This window comes from Staurois parvus, unplaced genomic scaffold, assembly GCF_062004578.1.
Source record: "Staurois parvus isolate SC_StPar_1 unplaced genomic scaffold, SC_StPar_1.0 ptg000291l, whole genome shotgun sequence".
Lineage (NCBI taxonomy): Eukaryota > Metazoa > Chordata > Amphibia > Anura > Ranidae > Staurois > Staurois parvus.
Genome location: NW_028318087.1, coordinates 9106943 through 9127372, shown reverse-complemented (window position 1 = coordinate 9127372; position 20430 = coordinate 9106943). Strand labels below are relative to the sequence as shown.

At 39.5% G+C, this 20430-nt stretch overlaps 1 protein-coding gene across 3 annotated transcripts in view; it reads left to right on the top strand.

Annotated features, from left to right (window-relative positions):
• KAT6B (lysine acetyltransferase 6B) overlaps window positions 1-20430 on the top strand; it is a 208415-nt gene that overhangs the window by 138582 nt on the left and 49403 nt on the right. For all 3 annotated transcript variants that reach the window (XM_089682585.1, XM_089682583.1, XM_089682584.1), the window contains 5 exons: window positions 3314-3438; window positions 8337-8452; window positions 9692-9833; window positions 10153-10314; window positions 11720-11813. In XM_089682585.1, coding sequence (XP_089538711.1) covers window positions 3314-3438; window positions 8337-8452; window positions 9692-9833; window positions 10153-10314; window positions 11720-11813 — 639 coding nt within the window. The remainder of the gene's footprint in view (window positions 1-3313; window positions 3439-8336; window positions 8453-9691; window positions 9834-10152; window positions 10315-11719; window positions 11814-20430) is intronic.

Below are 20430 nucleotides of genomic sequence, written 5' to 3'. Positions count from 1 at the left end.
GTTGTTTTAACCCCTCACCACTGCATAGAATCATACTTCAAAGTGGAACTTTAGTCCAAAAATTCTGTCATGTTAGATCACTTCATGCTGGCCCTTTTTTCAAGTATAGCTATGTAAAACCTTAAAAAAATAAGTACCTATACTGTTTGAAATCCAGTAAGGCAATATGAAATGTATATTCTTTTGTTTATCAAACTGTTATGGGTAACGTTCCATTTTAACCACTTGCCGTCCAGAGGATTTTCCCCCCTTCCTGACCAGGCCATTTTTTGCAATACGGTGCTGTGTTAATTTAACTGACAATTGCACGCTAATTCAACAGAGCCATACAAAGCGGTGTGCTGGAGCTGACGGCAGAGATCTGTATTGTTTACATACAGACTTCTCCCCCATCAGTGATACTCGGCTATCGCCGGGTGCTGGCGGGGGAATCACCAGCCAGGACCCGGTGATCAACAGTGTACGCCCCCTACCCGGAAATACAAAATCACATGTATATACATGATTTTGTGCTGCCCTGTTGCAGTATTGCTGCTATAGAGCGGTCGGGAAGCGGTTAAGCACTGCCAACTGCAAATGAACCCTTAAAGGAAAGGGACTTTAAGCAGACAGTGCTCCGATTTTCAGAGTTTGTGTTTGAAATTGAGTATGACAGTTAGGGAGTCTTTGTATTAATAAAAAAAAATGTCCTGTAGATGTCTTATGCAGTGTTAAAACCAAAAGTGTAATCTACTGCAGCTTATCAGTTATTAGATATAGTAGCTGTATTATTATTCTTTTTTTTAGGTACTTTTCCCTCTGTTTTTAACTGGTGATCTGGCCGGTAACACACCACCTGTATTATACAGTCACTACTCTTGATGAATAACAGAGACAGATTTAGACAGTAGCATTGTCAGACTCGGTGAGGGGAGTATTCAATGTACTAGCAGGTTTAAATACAGTAACAAATTGAAGCCAAACTCCAGCTAATACTTTATTATCAGTTACAGCATACAGTGTTTTTCTTTTTAGTATAAAAGTTTTGCATAAATTGAAGGGGATCATTTTAAGCACCCCTGCCAGTGCTAAATGGTGTGTCTCATCCATGTAACTGCAAGAGACCTTTTCTGTAGAAAACAGACTTACTGGCTGGATCACAAGATGAAAATAGAAGGAAAATCTAAAATGGAAATTAATAAACATCTCAGAATTGGTAAGCTGCAATATAATAAATATTTACTTTTGTTTTTAATACTGCTTTTGTGCATTCAAGCAAGCACAACGAATGATCACAGTATAATTTGTAACAGGGTTATCTCCTTTGATTGTCAGCTTCATCCAGTGACCATAATGTATGATTGTCGGCTTCATCCAGTGACCATAATGTATGATTGTCGGCTTCATCCAGTGACCATAATGTATGATTGTCGGCTTCATCCAGTGACCATAATGTATGATTGTCGGCTTCATCCGGTGGCCATAATGTATGATTGTCGGCTTCATCCGGTGGCCATAATGTATGATTGTCGGCTTCATCCGGTGGCCATAATGTATGATTGTCGGCTTCATCCAGTGACCATAATGTATGATTGTCGGCTTCATCCAGTGACCATAATGTATGATTGTCGGCTTCATCCGGTGGCCATAATGTATGATTGTCGGCTTCATCCGGTGGCCATAATGTATGATTGTCGGCTTCATCCAGTGACCATAATGTATGATTGTCGGCTTCATCCAGTGACCATAATGTATGATTGTCGGCTTCATCCGGTGGCCATAATGCAGTATGTTTTTTTAATGATTTTACAAACAAAACGGTGATCATTTGTTGCACCTTTGCAAATGCTGAAGGTATTTGCACTGCAAATTTTTTGGACAGGGCCTAACAGAGCAGACATTGGAGCTTGATTCGGCTACTCAGCAGGTGCTAATACTGAGCACCCAAGTGTTTGTGTGTGAGGGCAACCTGAAAAAATAAAGTTTTGGGGTTTTTTATGTTTTTTTTTGTCCCTCATTGGGGCCAGCTCCTGATTTACTTACTCAACAGACGTGCTTCTGCTGAGCATTTAAAGAGCCAGACATTCTTCTTTCCTGACTAGCACCTAATCAGTGTTCATCAAACTGCAAGGTTTCTCTTTTCCCTGCTAGTCCCCGGGTGCAGTGCTCGAGACCTGCAGGGAGGTGAGGAGGAAATAAACAGCACAATGTTAAAAACACTAATAGTATAAGTCCGCTATAAAGCCCCTTTTTGTTTTTAAAAGCCCCAGACATTCCTAAAAGCACCTTTGCCTAAAGAAAACATTAACCCTTCATATCTTTTTTTTTTTTTTATCAGGACAAGTAGATTGTCATGAGGGACAAGTAGATTGGGTCCCCGATTTAGTCCCTCAGACAAGTAGTTTTTTTAGAAAATTTCCACACCCTTGCATTATCACTGTCTGTTTGAGATATCTGCCTTGGATCTAGTATGCAGCCTGTATCTCAATGGCATCTTCCATCAGTTGGGCATTTGGGCATTTAATTATAAACAAAAAACGTGCGTGTGATATATATTTGAAACAGTACAGCAGTTGTGTGATCTTCCTGATATTATGTAAAGGTTGACTTTCAGGATCAATGTATTGCCAATTTTTTACAGTGGCATATTGAAGCATTTATAAGTATACACTTTCAAAAACAGAGATGATTGAAAGGGTACTAGCAACTATAATGCAACTGAAATTGTGAAGTATTTGGTTTAATGTGAAACTATGGTTTTTCCATGTAGTGCAAAGTAACAAGTTCACCTAAATGTCACAAACTTTAAAATACAACTGCAGCCCAAACATTTTTTATTTTGTAGTTTTGGATACGGTAGAGCAGGATTTGAAGGATTTTGTTGCTGCCTATGTCTCTGTTAGAGACATTCACTCTGTTTGTCCTGTGATCATTATCACTGAGGGTGAAAGTCCCAAATTTTGAGTTGGCACCAGAACAGGAATAAAGGAGAAATTCTCCAGCTCTTTCAATGGGTACACTGTCTAAGAGGACAACTTCCTGGCTATGATACAGGAAGTGAAGGAAAGTCTCCCCAATGAGACACAATGGCAAAAACAAAAATACTGATAAGCATTATAGCTTCCTTGTGATTCACAAAGGCTGTACTGACTGGGGGCACACTGAGAGCTCAGATTTAGTGAATGACAGAATATTGGCCTGGAAGCAATACTGTCTGTACTGCTAACTGTATTTAAAATTAAAAACCACTATTATATACAAACCTACACTATTCTCAGTTGAATACTTACAATGTGTCTGAGCCTTTCAGTGGTATTTCTGCTTTAAACGTCAGATGCTGACTTGAAGATGAATATCAAGCAGGAAAAGTGGGATTTGATCTGTGTTCCAGAAAAGCCAGACTTTGTCTCCCAAGAAGATGTTGACCTTTTCAGACAAGCACGGGAACTGTCTTTTGAGGTGAGTATTACCATATTGCTTTTATCAATTAAGCTTTTAGCAGGACCTTTGATTCATGTGTTAAATTTGTGTTTTTGTAGCAATGTGTGAAAGAAAAAAAACTATTTTACATTAAGGAATTGGGGTCACATGATGCATTTAAGGGCTATTGTAAATGGGCATTTTGGCTTATTTCTGACACCAGTTTCTGAAACATTTTCAATGGATATGGAATACTGCACTGGAGTCAAATCCTAGTTAACACCACACATGCAAACTGATGTCATACGCTTGTTTACAATAACAATAAAGCAGCCACTATTCAACTTGTAAATGCTGTTGTGTGCCTCTACATATACCCACCAAACTCAAAAGCAATGGTTATCACAGTTCTGAATTCAGAATGTACTAAAATTGTTGAATAAATCATGGATTATTAAGGCCTGGAGATTGAGAACCTGAAAGTACCAAACGGTTGCGTTTAGCACTGCTTTAAATTGGAGAGGGTGCTTTAGTGTTCTCAGCATAAATATGCCCTATAATGTTTGGGGTGGAAAAATTGTGCATTTGAAGGGCTTAAAGCTGAACTGTGAGCACAGTAATTTAATGTACATTTATTAAATAGCCACGATATAAATCAACTTCAGAAGTACCAAATGCCTTTGCAAACTCAGACGTTACTTTGTAAAATTATTGGTGACATCAGGTCTGTACTGCACATAGCCTGTGGGTGGGTGAGACCCAGCAAGTCCTCATACTTAAGGTTGCCTGCAGAATATAACAGGGAGGCTGATCCAAAACATGTCATTTTGCACAAGAAAAGAGAGCAGAGCAGTAACTAGTCATTACTACAGGAAACTCCCACACAGAGGCAGTAAGTGGTAATTATTTCATGCTGGGTTACTGGACAGATCTGAAAGAATTACACAAAGGAGTTTAAGAAAAACACGTCTTTTGTAATTAGGCAATATTAATTTATCCAGATTTCAGCCTTGGTGTGAGGAGTTAAGGTTAGATTAAGGCCCCTTCCACACAGGGCAGTCTCTGCTGGAGTCTGCTTTCTCAGCAGGGAATCTGTCTGCTAAGCAGGCGGATGGCTGGTCTGTGTCCACTCTTCGTATGCAGAACAGACACAGCTCGCTCTCCTCTATGGGCAGTCGGATGTAAAGGACCACCTGTCCATTTACACCAACTACTGTCTGATCCATTCCACCAGACGGATGGGGAACAGATCCCTATTCGTTTGATTTTAGCTGATTAGATGTAGGCTCATGTGTATGGACACATGTCCGTTTACACCTGCCGTTCTACAGAGGAGACTGGAGGGTCTAGTCAGGTCCACCTGAAAAATGGACAGGCGGAGCTGATCGTTTCGCTAATGTGAAAAGGGCCTAAGGACTAAATAACACAGTTTAGTCAAGGTTGAAGTGTAACAAAAGGTAGCTTTTTTTATTGGATAGAGTGGAGAGAGATTAGAACACCTGCCAGTTTTCATTGTTGACTGTGCTTGCATTAGGGAGATGTACCCTATTGATCCTGTTTACAATTATCAAAAGTAAATGAAAATTCCAAATTGGGTTGACACCAGAATAGTAATAGAGGGGAAATCCTCCCATGGGGGCCCTAGTTCTAGTGACCTTGGTGACACCCCAGGATTCCCTCACTATGGAGGGATTTCCTCTCTCTTCCTGTTTTGTCTATGGGGCTGGAAGCAAAGGAAAATCTCCCTAATGGGACACAAATGGGGGGAAAAAATGACAGGGGTTATAAACCTTCCTTTACTCTATCCTAAATGTTTTCTGTTTAGTTCTAACTTAAGTGTTGATGTCTTTTAATGATTAATTTATAGGTTGTGTTAAGGCTGAAATCCAGGCAGACAGAAACACCAATTAATACAGTTATGAATGCATTAAAGAAGACCTAAATGCACCTAGCCTTACATAGCATTACTCTAGATCAATTTCTGATACAACACCGAACTGTAGTTATGCACATTCTCTTTGCAGCTAAACTTACAATTACTGCTAAGTGGAAGCAAACATTGGCCCCAAACCTGCTAAGTGGAAGCAAACATTGGCCCCAAACCTATCTGAAGCATCACAGTCCAATAACAATGCTCTTACGAATACTTTTTGGCATGTAATCATCAACGAAACACTAAATTCAGATCTACTTGGGAACCGTGGTTACCATCTTATAACCTTCCTTTTGTTCAATAATTAAGGCTTCCGAGTAATAGTATGGGTCGCTCTTGTAGTCATCAACTACTACATCCTACATACAGATAGCATTTTATGGTGTGGCACTTTATACTTCCTGTTTCAGACTTTTTTCTTAAAGCTGGTTTTGTTATACGCCAACTGTTCATAAAGAGCATCTTTTTTCACATTTGCTTTTGCTGATAGTACATATGCTTTCTGTCAAGAGTTATACCAATGTAATCAACATTCTGTATTGCAATATGTGCATTGTCTTTTTATAACTTTTCTTGATTACTCTGTATTGGATATGTCAGCAAATTATATCTGCTTTTTGGTTTAAATAAAAACTATTGAAATTAAAAAAGCCTTAAATGCTTTTGTTTTAAATGCACATAGGTTTAGGTACCTGAATTTGAATTCATATCAACCTTTTTATTATGCCATGTACAGCCTCACTCAGACTGGGAAAAGGAGGGGCAGCATTAGGGGCCAGTCAGGTATGCTGCATACATTCACAGGTTGGAGGAAGGAAGGCGACCTAGCTGTATTGCTTAACTGCAATATAAATGGGCAGGTCACTATCCTGGCTATGATTTAAACCAGAACTATGTAAATTTCAAGACTGTGCAGGTCAGAAATTCAAAATGTTGGCAGTTAAAATGCTTTGTATATATGGGAGCAGCTGTAAGAAAACTGTATGTTTCGCTGTCTGCCTGGAGTTTCAGGGCCTGAGTGAGGGGAATTTACAGCAATAGGATCAGCCCTAGGGGTTTAGTTAGGATTAGGGCTCAGGAAGTGTATTTTTCTGCTTGCTTTCAGTACTAAAAGCTATGAAATGCATTTTACCTGAGCTGGGTTTTCAGAACCCCAACCCAGGTATTTGAGTTACCTTGAACATGTGCCACTTTCACAGAATGTAGATGGATCCCTTAGACATTTGGTCCTGATTTCAGTTGCTGCAGACTCTTCTGCACCTTCTGCTGCAAAGAATCCAGCTATATTTGAGAGGGGATCCTATTTCTGGTGGCAGTAATAAACTTCTTAGATGTTTAGAGCTGGCTCACAGCTTTTATGCATCTTCTGTCCTTGGCATATCTATTTCTTTATGTCCTCCTCATATATTCACACGACACTTCACATTCGAGTTTGGTAGTCTTGAGCTTGGCAAAAAAAGGCACACTGGAAACACTACTGAAGATGTATTTCTTTGTGAAGGAAAATAATTTTGGGTGAGGTGAGAAATGATGCATAGGAAAGGTTAGGCTGTCCTCATTTTTAAGGCATGGATAAAATAAATCCCCTTTTTAAAACTTTACTCATTCTCTTTCACTTGTCATGAGAAAATTATTGAGGCTGCCATTGTTGATCTCTTTTTCCTTTTGAAAATGCTAGTTCCCTTGCTGTCATGCCAGTGCACTGCCTTCAGCATGTTCCAAGTCCCTGTAACAAGTTAACAAATTCTAACACTCATGCTCTACGACACTAGTAAAAACAAAGGAAAAAACTTGCATAGGCAACTCCATCCTGCCATTATCTGGAATCAGTTGGAGTTTAGAGGAATGTGCCACTCATAAGGATCTCAAAAAAAAAAAAAAAAAAAAAAACATGACAGAATCAATGCTGGGGGTGGAGTTTGGGTGCATCCATCAATGGCAGGGGGCGCTGCTTCAGTCAAGTCAAGTTGTTAAATTTTCTTGGTATCCTATAAAGCACAGAGGCATTAGAAGGAAGGAAGAAAGGTAAACGCCTCAGATACAAATGTACACAAATTTATTGGTACCCTTCTATGAAAAAAGGAAGAACCCACAATTTTACATAATTAAAGGAGAAGTATGGCCAAAGCTATTTTGGCCATGCCTCTTATGTAGGTCACAGGAGTGCACTTAATTTTGCACTCCTGTGACCCCGACAACAGCCAGTTCACACAGGTGCCTGACCGGCAGCTTGCTCAGACTCTCAACGTACAGCTGAGAGCCTGAGCCAGCCTCTCCCATCCCCTCCACAACCTGGCGCTCCAGTGAGAACTGGAGGGGGGCAGGGCAGGGCAGAGGGTCGGTGACTGAAGTCTCCCTGCTGTCAGAATGCAATGACACTGCGAGGAGGGTTTACCCAACCACCTGGAATGTGTGTATGGGGGAATCCAAGTCAGTTTTTTCATTCAACCTGCTGGTGTGTCATACTGTGGCTTTTACACACCTTCCTGGCCACTGTGTCATTAATGTATCTACTCAAAGCTACTGGGGCACACTAGCGACGTAGTTGACAGGGAAAGCACAACAGATAGAAGTAGGCATTGATGTTCCCAGAAGTGTCAGATGCTGATGATCCTAGCAGTACCTCTAGAGGAAAGTAAAGAGTCTGTTCAATGAAGGCAGTAGTGGTAAGTATAATAAATGCATTTTTAAAATCAATGTTGTTGGGATACATACAGGGGTTGGACAAAAATATGGAAACACTACTTGATTTGCAGGTGTGAAAGTGACAACCTATTTCACGTTGAAAGCAGAAATTATGTAACATTCTTTTGCTTCTGCTGTGTGATGAGACACCTAGCTAACAGGTGGGAAGCTTCTCTCATCATTCACTGCATACGCTGCTAGTAATATTGAGTCATGTCAGAGTCATGTCAGAGCTTACTATAATATATAGAATCAATACACTTTTATGTATGTAATGACATTTAAGTAAATGTTATGCCATTTTTTTTTTCTTGGGTAGAAAATAGGATGCCAAACAATTGATGACCACACTGGACGCTACCCTTCAGTTATTGAGTTTGGAAATTTTGAAATCCAGACGTGGTACTCCTCGCCTTATCCACAGGAATATGCAAGGTGAGAACTGTGTGATATCCCACATAAGCATTTTTTTCAAAGCAAGAAAAAAATTTCATTTTTAGATACAAGTTCTTTTGAAAAATTACATTCCCAATCTACTTTTTATCATTGTTTAAAATATATCCACTTAGTTAACCCCTTCCTGTTGCTGCCTTCCAGCCCTGTAAGTGGATTAAAATGCCAGGAGGCAGAGGCAGGCATTACAATCATGTGATCGCTGTGATTGGCTGACACAGTGGGCACGTGATCGAAAGCTCCTAATCACAAAGATGCATTGGAATCTATCTGTGACCGTTTAGTTACTGTGCTGGTGGGAAGACGTTAAAGGAGAACTAATGTGAAAGATATTGGGGGGGAATTCCATTAAGCTGCTGCACCACTTTTCTGGTGTTGATTACTCTTGTTAATGTGCTGCGCCAAATTCATGTAACATATGCTACACTTTTGGTTCTGGCAGCAACTTGTGCTCCAAGTTCTGATAGTTCAAAAAAGCGCCACTTTTACATTGTACCAAAATGAATGCTCCAAACTCAAACTAAAATACAGACAGTTCATATCTTATAATAATGGAGCCAATGAAGCCCAGTTCTCTTTTGCCGTACTGCGAGAGAACCTCGCGCAAACAGATTTGTGAAAGTGTCTCACATGCACTCCAAAAGACAAATTCAAGTACACGTTTTAGACAGGTACATGAATTTGGCACATGCTACACCAATTTTAGAATGTACACAATACACTTTTGCAAAATCTGTCTATGCCAGTTGTTATGAATTCCAGGGACTGTATTAAGGTAGGGCAGTTTGGCATTTAGGTATGATCTTGACACTCTTTGGCTTCTGATGTATGGTAAAACTGTAAGATAAAAAAGCATTTGATCTTCATGCATGTAATCCTGACAGCATTGTTATATGATAGCTTGAGTTTCTGTTATAATGGGGATCACAGATTACAAGTGTCCATTAGCAATTGGTGTTCAATTATCTATGCAGAGTTGGTTGTTCTAATCTACATACTAGAACAGTGGCACTGTTTCTCATGAACCCGCTCTCCTTTCTACTCTGAACTCGGACTAAGTCCCAGCAAGATGAGAGGACACAAAAAGAACACTTAGGAAAGATAGCCATTTCCAGCCTGCTTTAGGTTTTTTTTTTCGTCTAGCACAGCTGGAGTTGTGTTATCGTTAACATATACAGTTCTTGATCCTTTTTAGTTGGTGACTTTTTTTTTTTTTCTCAGATTACCAAAGCTTTACCTGTGCGAGTTCTGTCTGAAGTACATGAAGAGCAAGACTATCCTACTGCGGCACCTAAAGAAGTGTGGCTGGTTCCACCCTCCTGCCAATGAAATTTACCGGAAAGATAACTTATCAGTGTTCGAGGTGTGTGGGCGACTATAATCTTTAGAGGGCCAGACAGCGATTTTATTTCTCTTAATGTTAGAATATATATATATATATTCTATTTGACTACCTCAAGTCTCAACCCTACAGGCTTCTTTACATAAACAAATGTATCTTTTGCTAGTGTCATGCCATAGATCGTGGATGTGATTGCAGTAGCCAATACTATAGTAGATAATGGTTTTGTAGGTGCAATCCAAATTTTCCTATCCATATATATGATTGTAATCTATATACTTGCATGTTTGGTATTGGACAGTGCTCATTATAAATGCCTTTTGTATGGCTGTTGTTCTAGGTGGACGGTAACATTAGTAAAATCTACTGCCAAAATTTGTGTTTGCTGGCAAAGCTGTTTCTGGATCACAAAACATTATATTATGATGTTGAGCCATTCCTTTTCTATGTTCTTACTAAAAATGACAAGAAGGGCTGTCATTTGGTTGGATACTTCTCTAAGGTAGGTTTTCTAAAAATTGTAATTCCTAAATGCTGTATGTTGAATGAATCCAGTTCTGAGCTTGAAATGATGAGTCAAAGCTGTACAGTGAAAGGCATTTTTCAAAGGACATTTCCCATTGCATTCTATGCTTTGCTTCTTTAGCACTGTACATGTGAATGTTGATGGATTTTATCATATCTTGTGTTTTTGAGCCTACAAAAAGTGTATTTCAAATAATATTTGCAAGCACATTGGCCTTTACCAATTCCTAGTTTTCATCTCCAACCTGGGTGTGTAGATTTGGAGAACCTAACTAGTTCACTTTTCATAACTTGCCATATGATTAAAACATTGATGAACCTCTTCTGCTGATACATTTAGGGTCTAATGGCTCTGTAGGAGCTATGGAAATAATTTTCACACTTGTCTGTTCATATTTTAGGATGACATGCTTTATGTAAGTACCAAGTCTCTTATTGTGCAAGTAGACATAGGGCTAGTGTACACAGGCATTTAAAATCTTTGCAGTGCATTTAGATTCGTATTGGTTTGAATGTAGGAATGCGTAAACTGATCTTAAACAGACCTTAGCTGATCTCAAGAGCCCCTGCATAGTAGAAAAATTAAAAAAAGACCCTCCTGCAATTGAGGATGACAGTACTGAAACCAGCACCTTTTATAGTCAGAAATGGCAAATCCCATATTTTTATCTTGATAAGTTCCTTCAAGTTTACCATTTTTCAATGAATGATACTAAAGAAACATTTATAATAATTGTTGAGCCCACTCAGAACTAGTATTTCAGTTTTTTGTAAATCCTGGAGTGCTAAACCCACCTGCCAGTCTCTTATACCTCCCAGGAACTGTATTTGCAAATATAAAATATCATGGACAGTACTCATTTATTTAGACAATTCAAACTCTGATGTAAACGTGAATGTTTTTAAGATGCTGTTCTGTTAATCATCCCCATGTGCTAATTAGTTCCATTATTTTACATTTTCTTAGTCAGAACAGGGTGTTTATTCATTTTTCCCAAGAGGTATTTGGAAAGCATCCAATGACAAATGAGGCCTTTACAAAAGTTATAGCTTATTTGCTTCTTTTTATTTATTTTGAATAGTATAAAGAAATGTGAAGTAACAAAGGGGGTACACAGTAGGTCAGGGGCAGGTGTGTCCCCAGAACACTGTCAGGCTTATTTATCTAGTTTTTAAAAAACAGAAGTGGTGATATGGAAAGGGCTTTAATCCATCCCCACCAGTCAGACTCTTTTTATATTACTGCAGTAAGCTGAAATCTGACTGGCTGTATAGACAAGCTATACTTTGCTCCTTATGTTGGCTCTTTCTCTTACTGAATGGGCTTGTTTATCCTTTTGTGTATCAATGATTTACCCCAGTTGTCTTCCCTTTTTATACAGGAGAAACTTTGCCAGCAGAAGTACAATGTGTCATGTATCATGATTTTGCCTCAGTATCAGCGGCAGGGATTTGGAAGGTTCCTCATTGATTTCAGTAAGTTTTATCCCTCTCTTTCAAGGCCTTTGGGCATTCAAGAGACCATTAGAAGCTCTAGTCTGCTAGCTTGTCATGTGTCAAGAGCAAAGCATACAACATTGTAGATCAAATAATGCTATTGACCATTGTGGTGATTGATATTTTGTATATTACAGATTCCTTAAATCACTTAAGTCATTTTCTGATACCGCTCTGTAGTTGCTTGAAAGACTAAACCTCTCAATTTCTGGTTGTATACAGCTGTATGATACAAGTTTTATTGTTTTGCAGTAATGTAATACGTTTGCGGTATCTTAGTCTCCATTTGTGATCTATTACTTTTTTTGGGTTTTTATTGTGCAACAAATTTCTGTAAAAGTGAGATCTTGTTAAATAGTACATAATGTATTGTTTGTTACAACCACATAAATATGATACATGGTTAATAGAATCTGTCATTTTAAAAACAGACTGTTCTAGGTAATTTAAATGCAGCAACCTCTAATTATTTTACAGCTGAATCCCGGTCTGTTTGGAGGGGGAAAAGCTTTGCAACGTTTGGTCCCTAAACTTGTCAGGTCTTTTCTTCCTCTTGCACTCTATTTGAGCCAGTGATGCAGGCCACCATAGTAATGGGCTAAAAGGAATGTGGGAGCATGCGGAAACCACAAACTGAAACTACCCAGAAGTCAAAGCTTTGCCTGTAAGAATAGCCTGGTGCAGCAGAGCAGTCTGTTTATTTGTTGTTGTTTTTTTGTGGTGATCTATTTAACTTTTAATAAGTTCCCATTTTAGTTTTACATAAAGTGTAACCCACATGTTATATGTAGCCATAGCACACATCATTACTTGGAGTCTTCGATTTTCTTATCAAGATCATTAGAACTCTTTAATAGTCCCAAGGCCTTTCAGGGAGTATACATTATGGTACGACACTGCTTAGTTATATTTTTTAGAGGCAGAATTTCACCACCCTCTAAATGTATGATTCATTATTCTCAAAATACCGTCTTTAGCTCAATTGTCCCATTTTTAACATATGTGGTAAAATTAATCTCCTGACTCCTGTATTGTGAGCTATCAAAGCCAGATTCTATACAACTCCAAAGACATGCTGGTAGGTTAATTGGATCCTGTCTAAATTGCCCCTAGTATGTGTATGTATGAATGTAAATTGGGGACCTTAGATTGTACGCCCCTTGAGGGTTAGTGACTGATGTGAATGTACAATATTTATGTAAAGCTCTGCGTAAATTGACGGCGCTATATAAGTACCTGAAATAAATAAATCTGTGCTCAGGAGATAAAGCCATGCGGAAGGTGGGAGCATAAGGAAGAGATCTGCATTGCGTGTAAAATCTCACCCTAGGAATGGAGACCTTCCTCCTGTCCCTCCCTCCCTCCCTTCTTTTCCCTGTACTGTCAGAACTCATTGCTTAAGCTGATCTTGGCAGCTGTGTACTTGTGCTGTAGCTCTTTTGTCTGTTCAAGCTCTTGGCAGTGCATGTGTCTGAAGTGTGCGTGTTAGTCTGGGCACTGTGACTGTGTCTGTTATGAAGCTGATTTTGTGGGAAACACAGGATACTGCTTGCTCACTGACACATGACAAAGACAGAATTCATATAGAACAATGAAGCTGGACCCCAGCACTATGACCATTACTTAAGTAAACATGGGTATAATTGTCTGTGTGATAGGGTTCTGTTTGTGCTGCCTGAATGCTTTGATTTGTCTGTAGATTAGTGTTTTTTACATTGTGTCTCAGGGGCTGTCTCAACGTTTATTGCGGGCTTGTGAAGGTGTTTAATGAGGTTGGTTGAGTGTAATTACAGGAAGTCAGAATGCTTTGCCCCCCTGGTGTTTGTCGTGTCCCCTCTAAGTGCCTCTTAATAACACTGACAGCCTGCAGCGCTTTCTCATTATCTCTGTCCTGCGCTGCCAGATTCTTGTCTTTTACTTAACCTTTTTTCCCCTACATACTGTAATATGTTTTGCATGCAACACACAGGAGGGGCTTTACTAACTCAGCGTTGTATATACTAATACAGGAGCTGTCGGATATTGACACATATTCAAACCACTATAATCTATCAAGTGCTTTCTTACTGGAAACATAAATCTCATCATAGGCACAACACCTCTGTTTCTCTTGAATCATAATGGTGGTTTGGTAGCTTGATGTTCTACAGTTTTACTAGTGAGCACAATGCTTAAAAGGCTGCATGTGATCCTGCTTTCTTCAGAATATATCTTCATTTTATAAAGATTAAAAGAAGCGTATATTATAAAATATGGTTGCACATTTTATTATTTTGTCACCTCCTTTTTCTCTTAAATAGATACCTTTTTTTTGTATCTGTCTTAAGACAATGGCAGTGACATTTAAAGTGAATACAAAGAACAAATGGATGCTTTTTATGGGTTATTTGAGTTTGGTCCCTGACCACCCAGGTAATGCTCTAAGTAATCCTGTCCCTGGCTGCATTTTACTCCAGTAAATCTGTATCTTTTTTTACTTAGTACTAGCTCCACAAATTATGGAATTCTTTTTTGCATTAAAGAGAAGCATGGACTGAGTGATCAAACACCACTGATCACTCAGTTCTTCCCTCCGCCCTGAGTGGAGAGCTGTGACTGTTAATCTTGGGCTGTCTGCTCTACCCCTTTGGAGCACTGGGCTGTGAAGGGGGCAGGAGGGGCTGGCTCAGGCCTTAAGCGGACCACTGAGGTGCTGAACCAGGTGCCATTCCAGGCTTCTGGGTGGGTACAACCATATAGTCAGGATCTTTTCAGAGCCTGGAATGGCTCCGTGATGTCAGCCAAATGAAAATGGGTCACAGGAGTGGAGAACGAACTGCATTTCTGTGATCCATAGAAGTATAGCCAAAAAAGCTTTGGCCCTACTTCTCCTTTTAAGATTTAGATATTTACAGTATTAGTGAAGCATGCCTTATTTTTAATGAATGTTTTCCCAATTTTAGTTCAACTGTGGTTACATGTACCCTCTTGTAGACTGTATTGATTTAACAGGCTTAGGCTGGTAGGCATCTTAAGGCCTGGTTTACACAAATGCTTTTTGAAGAAACACACTACAGTCCATTTAACATGGTTCCCTATGGGACATGTTCACATCTATGCCTTTTTGAGCTGCTGGGTTTTTAAAAAGGGTCAGGGACTTTTTTAAACGGAGTACTGCCCTGTAGTAGTAAGGAGACCATCATTAGCCCTTGGAGCTTTAACAGATGGGTGCCTGCTACCTCAAAAATGTTTTATCTCTTATCTGAAGCTGTGATGGTTCCTTCAGCATCATCTTCTGCCTCCATCCTCTTCCAATAAAATGGATTTTTTTTCCAAGGAATGTGCGTGTCTTATAATGTTTCCAATATACAGTTAGGTCCATATATATTTGGACACAGGCACAATTTTAATACTTTTGTCTCTGTATGGCACCAGAATAAATTAAATCGAAATCATCCAAATGAATTTGAAGTGCAGACTTTCAGCTTTAATTCAAGGGGTTGAAAATAAATATCAAGTACAAATTTTAGGAATTGCAACCATTTTTATACACAGTCCCTCCATTTTCAGGGGCTTAAATGTAATTGGACAATTGAATATTATTATTATAATACAGGATTTATATAGCGCCAACAGTTTGCTCAGCGCTTTACAATATAGCGGGAGACAATACAGCAACAATACAGTTCAATACAAGAGGGATTTGAGGGCCCTGCTCCTTCAAATCCTTCTTGTATTGAACTGTATTGTTGCTGTATTGTCTCCCATTATATTGTAAAGTACTGAGCAAACTGTTGGCGCTATATAAATCCTGTATAATGATAATATTCAATTGGCCAATTTATAATTTGTAAATTTTTAATATTTTTTTGAGAATCCTTTACTGGCAATGACTGCCTGAAGTTTGGAACCCAAGGACATTTACCAAAGATTGGGTTTCCTCCTTTCTGATGCTTTGCCAGGTTCTAACTGCAGCTGTCTTGAGTTGTTCTTTGTGGGTCTTTCTGCCTTTAGTTTTCCCTTCAGCAAGTGAAATGCATGCTCAATTGGGTTGAGATCAGGTGATTGACTCGACCATTGCAGAATATTTCACTTTTTTTTCCCTTCAAAAGCTCCTGGGTTGCTTTTTGCAGTGTGTTTTGGATCATTGTCCATCTGTACTGTGAAGCGTCGTCCAATCAACTTTGCTGCATTTGGCTGAATCTGGGCTGCTGACCGTATATCTCTAAACACTGCTGAATTCATCCGGCTGCTTCTGTCACATCATCAATAAACACAAATGACCCAGTGCCACTGGAAGCTATGCATGCCCATGCCGTCACACTGCCTCCACCATGTTTTACAGATGACGTTGTATGCTTTGGATCATGAGCTGTTCCAAGCCTTCTCCACACTTTTTTCTTCCCGTCATTCTGGTACAGATTAATGTTGGTTTCATCTGTCCAAAGAATGCTTTTCCAGAACTGGTCTGGCTTTTTTTGAAGTTTTTTGGCTAAGTCTAATCTGGCTTTTCTGCTCTTCAGGCTTATGAATGATTTGCACCTTGTGGTAAACCCCCTCTGTGTTTTGCTCTCGTGAAGTCTTTTCTTGATTGTAGACTTTGACAATGATACGCCCACCTCCTGGAGAGTGTCCTTCACTTATCTGGATGTTGTGAATGGGTTTTTCTTTACCATAGAGAGGATCCTGCGATCATCCACCACTGTTGTCTTCTATGGATGTCCATGCCTTTTGTGTTGCTGAGCTCACCAGTGCGTTCTTTCCTCAGAATGTACAAAACTGTTGATTTGGCCACTCCTAATGTTGCTGCTATCTCTCTGATAGATTGTTTTGTTTTTGAAGCCTTACAATGGCCTGTTTCACTTGCATGGGCAGCTCCTTTGAACGTATGATGTAGGTTCACAGCATTAGATTCCAAATGCAAATACCACACTTAGACTCAACTCCAGAACTTTTACCTGTTTAGTTGATGGAGAAATAACAAATAAGTAGCCCACACCTGGCCATGAAACCGCTTTTGATTCAATTGTTCAATTACTTTTTGTCCCTTGAAAAAGGGGGGGTGGCTACTCTTTAAGAGCTGTAATTCCTAAACCCTTCCTCCAATTTGGATGTATATACCCTCCAATTAAACCTGAGTGTGCACTTTCAGCCCATATCCATTATATAACTATAGCTTGAATATGTTTTATGTTTTCGTAAATACCTGAAAAAAACTATTATTGTGCCTGTGTCCAAATATATATGGACCTAATTGTACGTTTCAGTTGAGCTATCTGGGGCTCATGTGGTAATTTAAGATTTATATAATTAAGAATCTATTTGGTTGTTTTATTGGTTGTCCATCATATTTGTGAGAAACCCTGTCAACAAGCACAAATGATCTTCCTATAGCTTAGAATGTCTAAAAGGTTTTATGTTTTTTTTGGTTTTTTTTTGCCCGTCTGTGTTAAGATTCTTTCAAGCCTTCTAATGCAGTCCTGCCAAGTCCAAGTCTGTATATTCTGGTAGAACCTTACTTGTTAAATGTTGATCCCGTTGGGCAGGAACTGTCCGCAACTTCAGTGTCTTAGGCCTAATTTACATGGCTGTAAAAAAAAAAATGCATTTACAGCTGCTTTTTATTTCAGATCTGAATTCTGAGGCATTCACACAAATGCGTAAAAATGCACTGCCTTCAGATCCAGAACACAAAATCCAAAAATCTGCATCTGAGGAAATATGTACACGATCAAAGGAAAAAAAAAGAAACAGAATTTTTACGCATTAAAGAACTGCTTTATTTACTGATCATTAGGCTGGAACTTTGATCCTTGCTTTTTATGATCAGTAAAAGTTTTACTGCTGTATTACAGCCAAGTGAATAAGGTCCTAATGGGAACAAATTATGTAATTTGTGACATCAGAATACCCTTGTTTGCCTACATTATATTTCAGTCTTGTATAATGTTTTCTTTTTTTATCACTGCAAACCTAATATACAGTTGTGGTATTGTTTCTGCGGCACCAGGACATTAACTGTGTGTTAGAAGATATTGCTTCCTACTGTAGCACCGACAGTATGTTTGTATAACTGTATGATCAGAAAGCCACTAAAAAAACATGTTCCCAGAAATAGTTGGCTGTGCACTCATAGAAGTCTCTCAGAAGTTTTAGTTTTAAGGAGTAATTCTTCATCCTGTTGGTATTTAAAGCGGAGCTCCACCCAAAGGGGGACATTTCACTTTAAGGCTTCGTCCCCCCGCTCCCACTTCTACTGCAATCGCCTAGGTCAGTGGTGGGCAACCTTTTTTTTCAACTGAGCCAAATCTCGCCAAAACCACGATTGAAATTTATTTTGAGAGCCACATTTTTAAAACTGAAAATACATCCCCCATATAGTAATTCATCCCCCATATAGTAATTCATCCCCCATATAGTAATTCATCCCCCATATAGTAATTCATCCCCCATATACTAATTCATCCCCCATATACTAATTCATCCCCCCTATACTAATTCATCCCCCCCATAGTAATTCATCCCCCCTATAGTAATTCATTCCCCATATTGTGTCAATTCACTTACCTTTGCTCTGCGCGTTCCTCTCGCCGTGTTCCTGCGCCGTTCCGCTCTTCAGGGCGGACTGTGAGAGGAGTTCGTCACGCTGCCCCGCCTACATCCTGACAGCCAATGTTTGCCACGCTCCGCGGGCTGGATTAAAAGGTCCGCCGGGCCGTAGTTTGCCCATTGCTGGGCTAGCTGCAGAGTCCTGACTTTTGGGGCGGCCGCCCGAGAGGAGGGAGGGGAGCGGGCGCCCGGCACACAGAAGTGCCGCATTGAAGTGTGTAAAGAGCCGCATGTGGCTCGCGAGCTGCGGCTTGCCGACCACTGGCCTAGGTGATCGGAAGTAGATGCTGTCCTTCCCCCTCGCTACGGGGACCGTTCAGAAAGTGCAGCGCTACTTGTGCATGCACAGTGGGCACCCGGCCATGAAGCCACAAGCTGTCACAGCCGAGTTCCCACACTGAAGATGCTGGTGTCGGGGAAAGAGGACCGCCGGTGAGTACACCACTGGATTGTGGAACAGGTGAGTGTCTGTCTGTTTTGTTTTTTTTTTGTCTATAGTTTTTGTAGTTGCTGACTTTTATTATTTTATATTGTGACTGGATCTTCGCTTTAAGACTGAAGTTTTTATGTGCAGATGACATGGAAAGTGTACATTTTCCATGTGTGTCTACATTACTTTCACTGTTTGAATGAAGTCTAGCCCTATTTTGTGATGATTTTGTTTCCCCACTCCATGTGACAGTACAGGGCCAATCACCAAACACCAGCCCTGTCATATGAGAGGAAGGGGAGTGAGCCACATTCTTCTCAATACTTGGAAGAACAATTCTTTTTCTCTCCTGGGGAGCAGAGGAAATGTTAACATATGCTGCTGGGGTTCTGGGCATCATCATGAACCAGTTGCTTTGTCCTTCATAGATGAACAAAGACAGCAGAAGGTGCATCTGAGTGTAGTTGGTTTAGACATATTTATGGGAGTAGACAGTTTGGCAACTTACATTACTATTGAGGGATAGCTTTCACATCGGAAAATAAATGCCTCTGGGGTGAATCTTCGATTAGTGTGGTTCCTCCATCCGGACACTTACAGTGATTTAGGTTGAGTATTGCAAAGGTAAAGTCACTGCAGCATCAGTCTTGGTCTATAATGCGATTCCTCAGGTATGTAGGATGGTGGGGGTGATGGTCACAAATCATTGACTGCAAGTGCAGTATAGACGGGGATAATTATGATAAACATTTAAGTGGTATTAAACCCAAAATTTTAATATGCTGTACAGTGTAGCTTACCAATCAGTTGTGGCGGCTGCAATTGTGTTCTTTTTTTTTTTTTTTTTTTTTCTTTTCTTTTTTTTAGGCTTTTTCCCTCTGTTTTCACCTGGTAATCTGACCAGTAGCACACCTCTTGTATTAGAGTCCCTACACTCTGAATTAAAGAGCAATAGAGATGGCATTGGACAGCAGCGCTGCTTTTCTGGTGGGAGGAGGTTAGTGTTAAATACGCTAACAAGTTGAAGCCAAATTCGAGCTAACACTTTTTAAATAGTTAATGCAACAGTTGTGGTCCTTATTTTGTTCCTTATGGAATAAAGGCTTTATATATATATAAAAAAAAAAAAACAATAAAAGCTGTTCATTGTAATCGTCCCTGTCTGTTGTGAATGGTTTGTCTCCGCCATCTAGCTGCTACATCTGCAGGACAGATTGTTCTGTTTATAAAACAGACTTACTGGGTGGATCACCAATTGAAAATGGAGAGAGACTAAATAGAAAAATTAATGCAGCCACCAAATCTAGGAATTAGTAAACTGCAATATAATATTTTGCTTATGGGTTTAATACCGCTTTCACTCCCCAGTCCTCTCATAAACATTATAGACAAAGGAAAGCTAAGCAGGATATTTTTTTTTTATTTGCAGAGCTTTCATAAAAGAACATTTTAAAAAGTTAAGCGTCAATTTTTGATTAAAGTTATCTTCTGTGAATGGGAACATGTAACAAATATAAAGTGTTATCCAGTTTTGGCTGCAAAAGTGGAAATACACTTTAAATCCCTCTTTTACAACAT